At 39.9% G+C, this 10,892-nt stretch overlaps 1 protein-coding gene across 3 annotated transcripts; it reads right to left on the bottom strand.

The window, feature by feature from the left end:
- Positions 1–403: 403 nt before the first annotated feature.
- Positions 404–7,478, bottom strand: LOC131242164 (shikimate kinase 3, chloroplastic-like). 3 transcript variants are annotated; one of them, XM_058240624.1, is made up of 11 exons: positions 7,329–7,478; positions 6,863–7,205; positions 4,406–4,464; positions 3,846–3,900; positions 3,632–3,704; positions 3,388–3,475; positions 2,435–2,517; positions 2,173–2,302; positions 1,819–1,897; positions 1,102–1,166; positions 404–653 (listed from the first exon to the last, which is right to left on the bottom strand). In XM_058240624.1, the coding sequence occupies exons 2-11, from the start codon at positions 7,080–7,082 to the stop codon at positions 594–596; spliced, it is 912 nt and encodes a 303-aa protein (XP_058096607.1). In that variant the 5' UTR covers positions 7,083–7,205; positions 7,329–7,478; the 3' UTR covers positions 404–593. The 3 variants fall into 3 exon arrangements, with proteins under 3 accessions (XP_058096607.1, XP_058096608.1, XP_058096609.1); XM_058240625.1 differs by having other exon boundaries at positions 7,324–7,472; XM_058240626.1 differs by having other exon boundaries at positions 7,311–7,461.
- Positions 7,479–10,892: the final 3,414 nt, after the last annotated feature.

Below are 10,892 nucleotides of genomic sequence, written 5' to 3'. Positions count from 1 at the left end.
GGGAATGTAATTATGTGGAATCAAGAAAATGATTCAAGAACTAGGAGAATTCCAGACAAGTGTAAAATAAAAATAATTCCAAAAAAGTGACTGTTGGGACAGAATCCATTTGCTTGGAATTTGCAAGCTGACTCTGGCCAGGAATTAAAAAATGGCACATCTGAAATTAGTTTCCATCTGAAGACTGTTTCTGAGCTTTGGAAGGGTACAAGATGCAGGAACTTAACCCTAGATTCCGTTTCCAGATGGATGCTTTTTTCTAGGGGAACCAAACGACCCTAGAAGATTTTTTTCAACTTCCTTTTTAACTGTCAGCAACAGCAACAAGCAAAATCAAATAGATTACTTAATTTTGCTAGCTGCCATCATTCAGTGACTAAATGATCAAGAGAAACAGTAGAAATGCAGATGAAAGCATACCCAAATTAATTGAATTTTGTTCTGCTAAATTCCTTCATATATACAGAAGTCACACCAGGAAAAGACAGATAAATTTGGAACAAATAGTTCTTGAATTAATAGAATAAGCAGAAAATAAAAATTACATGCAATGGAAACACACCAGGGACTCGTATTCGAGTGTATTTCTGGAGCTAGAGGCATTTTCCATTGGACCCAGTGTCATTTAGAAAGTTCTCAATCTGCACAAGTGCCTACAACGGGGGAAAGAAGTCAGTCTGAATTCCAAAAGACAATTTGTATCTGTATCCAAATCAGAGATTTGCTAAGCGCACACGTGTACAAAAGCTCGTGTACACACCACAGTTTGCAAAAACAAATGAATTGTTCTGAGAAACTTGGCTGAGGTTTTTCTAACCCATACACCTGTTTCCAATATTGGGGCACACATACTGATTGGACGAGATTTTATTTCTAGGAAAACATGTACAAGGTGGGACCAACCCAATGGATGGATTAGATCTCGCACATATGTGCCAGGCGGACACACGTGGCATGTAGACAAGGTTTATTGCACACATGTCTACACTTAGCAAAGCTCTCCAAATCAATACAATATAATGGAGAACAAAGAGTAGAATTTCGCAGAAAAAAAGCAGGAAAAACACAGATGGTAGGGGTGTTAGGGCAACGCACAGTTACCTCAATTGCAATAGCAGTTGGTGTGAGAATGGAAGCATCCCCATGGCCCTGTTTGTCTGCAATATCTGCACATTAATTACATTGACTTGTTTAGCTTCCACCGCAGAACATTCAGTGCTGTAAGATAGAACCGAACCCATAACCATAAGCATCACCACATGCAGCCATCCAAGTTAACTGGCACATTAATGGATCATCCAAGCCATAAAGTTGATGAGCCATGCATTTGGGAAAACAAAAGGACAATTGACAAATGTCCACATTCAACAGTAGACTGGTAGCCATCCTGAAGAGTTGACCTGACTAGGTTTCCTCAACAGTTGGGCCCACCTAATACATGGCTAAAATGTCCCACATGTCTTGGCTACATTCTATTGCACGAAGAACTGTCAGGGATTCAAGGATTACAACTGAGAGAACTGGCAAATACTCAAATAAACTCTTAATTTTTAGAATTTTTCTCCCCTTCTTACTTGTGCGCAGAGTATAACAGCACAAACTACAGCCCTTGAAAATTGACTTATGCGCAGAGAAACTGATTGTAGACTGAAGGATGCAAATGTTACAAACCAAAATCTAAGAACAGAGAGGTAATCTTAAACAGCCTAACTCCATGTGCAAGTAAAACTAGCATTGCTAAAAATGAAAAGAAAAAGGTATCAAAATTCACCAAAAACATCACCCTAATTTCTTTCACTTTTGTTCAAGAAAACATACATTGGAGGGAAACTCTAGAGTGTGCATTGGCATACATGTCACCCCTTTCTTCAGAAAGTGTACTAAGCCGCATGAAAGCCTGCAGAAAATTTGATCGAAAAAATCAATTGAAGCAACTTGGTCACGCCATGCATCTATAATCACCAGCAAAACATATTCTTCGATTTACTGTATAAAATATAATCATCAATTCCAATATATCATTTTCCAATGAGCAGTTAGTGCAGACGATGAATTTTACTTTTCCAGACCCAACAGCATCCAGATTTGGTTCACCTTAGGTAAACTACATATTAAATAAAAACAAAACAAACAAGGATACATTGTATGTAGAATGGCAAGATAAAATGTCACCTTTGTGTAAGGATCACCCGATTCTTGGTGCAAAAGAGGACGGGAATCAGTCCCTACAGCTGCAATCCGCCTTGCCAAAGCTTCCAAAGGCACGTCTAACCAGACAGTAATACCCTGCTTCATAAACCTCCTGATATATACAAAATAAAAATTTTAAAAAAAAAATGACAATGTGCTTGTTAGTGTCTCTGGAAATATGATGTGAGGCTGGAAATGTTAGGAAAGACTGTCAAGAACTCCAACAGAATGTTTGTTCCAATACCAGTTGATTGGGCGAATCACAGCACCACCTCCAGTTGCTACGACTAGTCGGTGCATTAAAGACAAGTCCCGTAATACCTTACTCTAAAAGATACAAAAATTCTTAAGCATGAATATCATACAGTGGCAAAAAAGCAACCAAATGTATCAAACTTAGGGTGTGTGAGTTCTTATAATGTGCCAGGACAAGAATGGTTAATGTGTATTGGGAGGAAATGGTGGCCATTGATTCTTGAATGCACCCATTTGATCTTCTTCTTTTTTAAACGTGCACCCATTTTATCATTTTCTTTGAAAGGAAAAAGCAAGCATGGATGCCACTAAGATGCTTCTTCTCATAACTGGATCATATTAGACACATGATGAGATGTTGAGACACATTTTGTAACAGTGCCGATAGGTGTTTGGAACCAACCACCAAAGAGGCTCATACTGACACCAGTCACATGCCAAAACGGTCTCACCAAATATTGGCCACCAACCATTACATTTACACCATGAAGGACAAGCAAGCACTATTGGGTCACAGAGGGGAGCTGCCCAGCAAACCAACAAAGACATGAAAGCTCATGTTCGAGCAGTTGGCTGCAGAAGATGGCAGGACAATCACTGATGCACGATTACTAACACGACTCACATGCTAACATGACCACGCCCCACGCTGCACCATAGCACATCTACTGTGCATTAACGACAAAGGGGAATTTGTGGATGCTTGATGCCTAGATTATGCAGTGAGACAAGACTGCTAAGCACGAATGTCTCAAAGAGCCAGATATATTGATTTCATAAACTAAACTGAAAGATCAAGAGGAGAGAATGAGCCGAGAGCTCTCAGGCAAAACATAGATTGAATCTTGGAAGGAACCCCACATGGGAAAAATCAAACTTCTGCAAGTCCAGGTCTAAAAGATTCAGCAGCAAATAATTGAAACACTTGCATGCTAGAAGTACCTCATTATCTCTAAAAAAAGCCTCGCTATGTTCTTTAAAAATCTGAGCCACAGAAACTACACCGACAGCCTGCTCCACCAGTTTGTCGCTGAAAAAGAGACAAGCACTACCACTAATCACCACCCAGAATCTAAAAAATACAGAGTTTAATTGGGCAAGGTCCCCACCAACCAAAAAAATTATCAATAGGGGGGGGAAAAAAAGAGGGGGTATTTTGTGCCATTACCACTACCAAGGTACAAACCTATCGAAAAAAGAATAACCAAGTACTTCAGATAAAATCTTCCCCACTGTAGTTTTCCCAGAGCCCATCATTCCTACATTTCATATTCCATAGAGTTTCACAATTTTGAAAAAACCAATATATTCCTGTTTAATATTTCTAACTTCACCGTTGAATGAATCCCCGTTGTTTGACGCACTGATGCAGTAGGAAACATTTTCAGATGAGAACTAACCAACAAGATATATGCACCGTCCGTTCACGTATGGAGCGACCTCTTGTGACTTCTTCTGCAATTATATAAAAATCCTATGGGATGGATGGCGCAAAACAGCCAATATGAATTGATGATTCAAGTAAGAGAAATTGTATATCATGTGCTGGAAGATCATGGTACACTTATGCATGCACATCCACTGTATGGTGGTATACATGCAAGTTGATACAGAACACTCAATTTATAAACCCCAATGTGGATGGGGCATGGCCCAAGAATTGTACTGATTAGACAATTCTAACCATGCAATCATGCATGTTAAATTTGAACTTTTCATCATTTTTTTGAGCTGTTGATTGGATGGTCATGGATCAGATAGCTGGGATCATTCAATCAGTGTGATTTTTGCACCTCGCTCCTAGCGATCTGGGTCAACACACGTATGCGGTCAGTGTACAGTGGATGTGCACGGGAATGAGATGACATACTTTGGCAGATTTTGTCAAGGTAAAACTTTCAAGATCTGACTCTTGATTACATAGCATCAAAATCCAATCATCCCAGATATCATTCTGTACCTTTAGGATCAAAGCTTCATCAACAGTAGCATGAGAGTTCTCTGAGTCCAATGCTGAAGCTACAAAAACAACAATTTGAACAAAACTCAATATCAATAACAAACAAAAGATGATGTACGGATTTAGGAATTATAGGATCCCTGGCTCGAGGCTTTCCACAGTATACTCAAAGTGACAGTTTTGACAAGTGGGGGTCATGATTCAGTATAATCCAATCCATTGGTCCATGGCAACCTACCATCAATGGATCATGCCCAAAAATTTCCCCAGATTGAAAGATCCTTGCCCACCAGCAGGGCCGGCTCAACATTTTTGGGGGCCTTAGGCAAGTCATAAAAATGAGGCTTAGAATTTAATTTTTTGAGAACTTAATTAGCGATAAAGTAGGTAGTTGTGGTCCTAAGTTTTAGGAGAAGAATTTATTGGGAATGATGCTATTATTTTGAAAAGAGACGATAGAGTTAAACTGTTATTATTGATAATGCTAGTTTCTAGGATTTGTTTTTGTTTTCAATTTTAAATTTGTAAACTAATTTTTAGATGTTCCTATTTTGTAGGCATTTCAATATGTTTTATTTCAAAAAATTTAGGCTTTTTTTCTTCTTCTTAATTTTAATTTTGGGACCTTCATAATTAAGAAATTTTAATTTTGCTATAATATAGGGCCTTCATAATTGGGGGGAAACGGATTGCGTACTGAGTAACTCAATACAATTAGCGTACTAAGTAAATTGTGTGGGTCCCACAGTCATTCATGCATTTTATCCACTCCGTCCATACATTTTAGCAGATAAGTGTAGGTTGTTAGCCCAAAAATGAAGCATATCCAAAGGTCAAAATGTCAAATAGACCACACCACCCAAAAAAGTGTGAATTGAACATCTACCATTAAAATTTTCGTGGGGGCCATAGAAGTTTTAGATCAATCTGATTTTTTTTTTTCATTTCATCCATGTCTTTGTGATATTATGAAAAGGTTGGATGACAAATAAATATCACTGTGGTCCATAGAAAGGTTTCAACGGTGGAAATCATTATTTCCACAGTTTCCTGTGGTATGGTCCACTTGAGCTTTAGATATACCTCAAATTTGGGCTCAACCACTAAAATGATCTGAAAAAATGGATGGATGGAGTGGGTAAGACAAATACATTCACGGTGGGCCCAACTAAGTTTACTCAGTACCGGAAGAACATACTTAGCAATCCGATTTCAATCAGGGGGCCTCAGGCGATTGCCTCACCTGCCTACCCCTTTGAGCCGCCCCTGCCCACCAGTCTCAGGCCTTTTTCAGTTGAAGATAGACCTTTGTTGTATTTCCCTTCCTAACCACCCATTTGTAATCCAGAAACTGAAAGGTCGGGATTATCCAATCAAGAAGGTTTCATGGCATAGTCCATCAGTGCTGGGGCTCAACAGATCAATGGTCTGCACCCCACTTGTTGGAACTGAAACCCTAGTATATTGTGCAAATCCTTCGTTGGAGAATCCTAAAACTCCCTGTAGAAATCACAATGGAATTTCAGCATGATTTCTAGATTTCTTGCCAATTGATTCAGATGAAATATACAGTGATCCACCCAACTGACAGCATTTTCCCTTGGGCCTGCATTTTGTACAGGTGGGGCCACCTTTCAGTGGCCAGTCATCTGGTGGACCCCACATGCGACAACTCTGAGAAGCAATGAAACCAATGGACAATCTCAACCAGGTCTGAATTTTGGCATGTAGATGGATGGTTAAAAATAAAATAATCCAAATGATCCATGTGCCCATCCATTGGATGGCCGCCTGCTCCAGCTTGCACAATGGTAGTAATTGTTGGTCCCCCACCCCTTCCATGATGGGCCCACCAGATGGCAATCCCGGTCACTACAAGGAGGGCCCAACTTGAACTGGATGCTGGAGAAAATGAAAATTGCGGTGAACTTGAGCCAAGAACTCTACAATGCCCTCATGAATCATGATTAAAATAGCAAAATGCAATCAAAGCAAAGGAATCAAATTAATGCATCATGATATCGATTACAGGAAAAAGGCATTTATGGTTTGGCCTAATAATGGAACAGGTCGGCCCATCCTTCCACAATCTAAACTGTCCCTCTTGTGAACGCCATCATGCGATGAACCATGAGCCAATATCTCCACTACCAGATGATCGCATCCATCCGGTAGGTAGATTGCAGATGGATAGCTACAACCAACGGCCTACATTTAACAAGCGCCGGATCGGATTTTGAGGCAAACCCAATGGGGAAGAGATTTGGGGTATCTTCCATTCCTAACAGGGCCCACCACGTGAACAGTATGGATTGCCAAATGGTGGGACCCATATGCAGTAAAAGAGCTATCGAAATAAACCTCCAATACCAAAACTACCCATAAATTGAAGATTCACAGCTATAAAATCTGCAAATATACTTAAAAAACGAATAATGAAACGCTCAGTTCTCATACCTGATGAATTTTTGTAAGAACAAGATATCTCCAGGCGCGCCACATGTCTAGACCTAATCGAACCGCAGCTTGGCCTCGAATCCCGCAAATTAAGCTTCTGAAGAGTCCTTCCTTCTGCATGCATTCGAGAAAACCGCAGGGAACTGTGCGAACTCCGCCCAGCCTTCTCGTAGCCAATCAACGTACAGGATTGCGTGCTCAGAGCCATCGCAGACTCCATTCTCGAAGAAAACCCTCAAAACCGCGTCGTTTCACCTGCGAAAAAATGCAAATTCGAAGGAATCTCGGCCGCTGTTGCAGATCGAAAGATCCGGCATGATCGTGGCTTCACTGCTGCGATTCGCTGAAACAGAGGATTTTATAAGCGAATGAATCAAAGCATGAAACCCTAAAATGGAAGGACAGTTTCAAAGAGAAGAATAAAAAATTAAAAAAAAAAAGGAAGGACCGAGTATTTATACGCAACCGAGGGCCGGAATGGGAGCTTGATGGGGTGCGCAGGATAAGGGAAACCATGGGCGCAGGGTAACTAGAGCGGCTGAGAGGAAGAAGAGCGGGTGTTTTTGTAAATATTTATAAGCGCGAACGAGGTCCTGACGTGGAATTGAAAGAGACAGTCGAGCGGAGTTCGTTTTTCCTCGGTCGCGACGTAGCAATCCTCGTGTATCGCTTCCCAATCGGGCCTACATGATGAGTGGTCCGATGATCGGAACCTTTCACATTTCAAAATATATGATATAAGGTCCAATAACATAGAAAAATACCTGAATGGATGATTTAGACAATAAATCTCTGTGGATGAATTTAAAACGTTGAAAAGAAAATGTTCTATAGATCGCATTCCTCGAAGAATCAACCATCAACGAACATGAATACTTGGCATTAGCTAATATGGATGGTTCGGATCATCGGACCATCTTACCATATAGGTGACGACAAGCGCTGGATTTTGAATCGCCACAGAGATCAAACGAACACGAGTCGATCAGCTTTAGCGCGCTGCGATATAGAAGGGCTTGGCCGGTAGAAAATACTGAGAGAATATCCTGGAATACTTTGAATTGCCTATAATACCCCTAAACATACTCAGAATACGTGTAAGCATGTGAAATATTGTCCCGACAACTGGCCGTCTCCTTCTCCCCATCTTCGGTCGCAACAGGACAAATGCCCGGATCTAGAATCTTCATCGGCACGTGCGAGATTACCAGGGAGAAATCGAAGTACGAGGACGAGAGTAGCTCTGCTCCGATCAGAAGCGGCGGGACAGGAATTCCATTTTCCTTCAACGCGCGCGAGGTGGGTGGGATCCTTTACAATAGGGCCTACCCTGACCGAGGGCCCACCTTGATGTATTTTCCTTATATCCACGCCGTTCTTCCTTTTTGAAAACCCATTTTAGGGTATGATCCAGAAAAATGAAGTAAATCCAAATCTCACATGAGCCATGATACAGAAAATAATAGTAATTAATCATTAAAAACGCCTGGAGGCAAAAAAAATTTTGGAACAAGCTGATATTTGTGTGGTCTGTTCATCCAGGTCTTTGTGACCTTTACCCTGAAGTTTTTATTAGTGGGGATTCAATCACTACTGGTTCCTATGGTATGGTAAACATAAGATTTGAATCTGCTTCATTTTTTAGTTCATGCCTTAAAATGAACTGTAAAAATCGTTGGATGGTATGGATGCAAGGCGCGTAAATCACAGTGCCGAACCGCTAGAGATCCACGGACTTCGGTGGATCCGTGATCCACCTAAAACCACACCCGCCTTCAAAACAGACGATCTGCGCTCCACATAAGCAAGTTTTACCGGAAACGGATGGGCAACTCCCCCGCCACCAACTAATGGCTGGTGTTCAGTGCTCTGTGGGCCCCACCATGATGTTTTTATTTCATCCATGCCGTTCGTCTAGTTTTCTAGATCATTTTATGATATTATGCCATAAATGAGTTATATCCCAATCTCGAGTGGACCACATTACAGGAAAAGTGTTGAATGAATTTCGACCATTAAATTTTTTTTTCCCATAAAAGTTTGAAATAATTGTGGCTTTAGACGCTGCCTTTTACCAGCGTGAATTAGCGACTTCCCAAAACATTACGTTACGAAGTTGGACTTTAGGACAAAATTGGCCTCCCTTTTTCTTTTTTTGCAAAAGTGAGTTGACAGTTGTTAAAAGCAAGAGTATTTTCATATTTCTGAAAAAGTTCGTGCAAATGAAGTTACTTTCGTGCTTAAAGTTATTACTGCGTCCAATAAAAAAAGGTGGGTAATACGTTGGGCCTATGCGACGCAAAAGCCTTAAAAGTTTTAAACCAAGCTAATAATTGTTTTTACCTTTCATCTAGGCCTGTATGACCTAATCAACGAATTGGATGTCAAATAAACAGTATAGTATGCTTTAGGAGGATTTTAATAGTGGATATTTAATCAATATTGTTTTTATGTGTTGTGGTCTACCTGAGATTTATATTCCTCTCATTTTTGTGATCAAGCCTTAAAATGATCTTTAAAACTGGATGAACAGAATAGAGAAAAAACATACATCATGGCGGGGCCATAGAGTACCAACCATCAGCCACGGGGATGGTGGCGGGGGAGTAGCCAATTCGTTACCGTTTTACCACACCCACTTTGAAAAATCAAACAGAGAAATAATTGGGATGCATCCAGCTTGCTAACCTAGCCACTGGCAAATATGTGAGGTGGCAATGGGCTGGCTTCAGGACAGACCTTGGCACCACAAGGCCTGAGTCAGACGCTACCCAAAACCTTAAAAATTCGGCTAAAAATTTGGCTAGCCAGGGCCTTCAACTGCTGGAGCAGCCTCAAAATTGAATATCATGACTCCGTCTTTTGATCTTGCAGGCTGCACATGTACAAGAAATAGATATTTAGTGGATATTTGGATCTTAAATTACTTAAGGTATTTATGCCTTAAGTAATTTATTTTAGATTTTACTTATTAAGCTAAAGTGATTAAGTAACTTTAAGTATGGAAGTTACTTATAATTTGTTTTAGACCTAACTTTTTTATCTTAAATAAATTACTTATTAACTGTTGTTAGTAGAAAAAGTAAATTACTTGTACCCAAACAGGCTCCTAGGTAAATGGAAGCCAATATTGCATGTGTTGCATGCTTCATGATTTGAACTGTAGGAGTGAAGTGGAAACATGTATGCATTAACTCTAGGCCAAGTTAGGTTAAGTAACCTAAGCCAAAGCCCCCCGAACAATTGATCAATTGCGCATGCGAGGTTTAAGCCAAGCACACAGCTGAGCAAAAAGGACCCAGCTCTTGCTATGTTTTTATAACAATAATAAATTTAAAAAATAAGAGTTATTTTTAATAAATAAAAAAATATATTAATTATTTAATTTTTTTATTAAAAGTGTTTATAGCCAGTCAATAAGATAATGGGTTTTTATTGCCACAACTAGGTTTCAATGGTTTTAAATTGTTGAATGACTTCATTTTTGTCTAAAAGGACATAGAAATAACTATCATAAGAGAAAGGTCATTTTATGGAAGGATGTATTTATTTATAATTTTTTTAAGGCACGTTGGTGTCAAACCTATTGATATGTTCAATACTTTGAACCCGATAGATTTGACTTAATTAACTATTCAAGTCAAGCCTTGAATCTAATAAATTTTATCTTTTTCCTCTTTTCTTCTTATGTTATAGATTGCTATTCTTCTAACAAATCCATCCGATGGCCTTGCCACCCCTACCGGCATTGCATGATTTTGCTCCCACCATTAAGATGACTGTATGCAAAATCAGATAAGTCTATAATCAGATGGACCACTCCATAGAAATAATGCATGGCCCGAAAATACTTGGAAATGATCCACATTCCATTTACACACGTGGCCCGCCCAGCTGAGCATGTATGCCTGATTTTTTGTATGGATTGCATTCACAGTGAGATCCAGGCATTGATCATTGCGATTGGGGCCTATGATTCAGTCATCCAGAGCACCCGACTGTTGGGCCCCAAAGTTAATGGACCATTCCC

Source organism: Magnolia sinica, chromosome 4 (assembly GCF_029962835.1).
Source record: "Magnolia sinica isolate HGM2019 chromosome 4, MsV1, whole genome shotgun sequence".
NCBI lineage: Eukaryota > Viridiplantae > Streptophyta > Magnoliopsida > Magnoliales > Magnoliaceae > Magnolia > Magnolia sinica.
The sequence above is the reverse complement of the archived record's forward strand: the minus strand, read 5'-3'. Positions and strand labels throughout refer to the sequence as shown.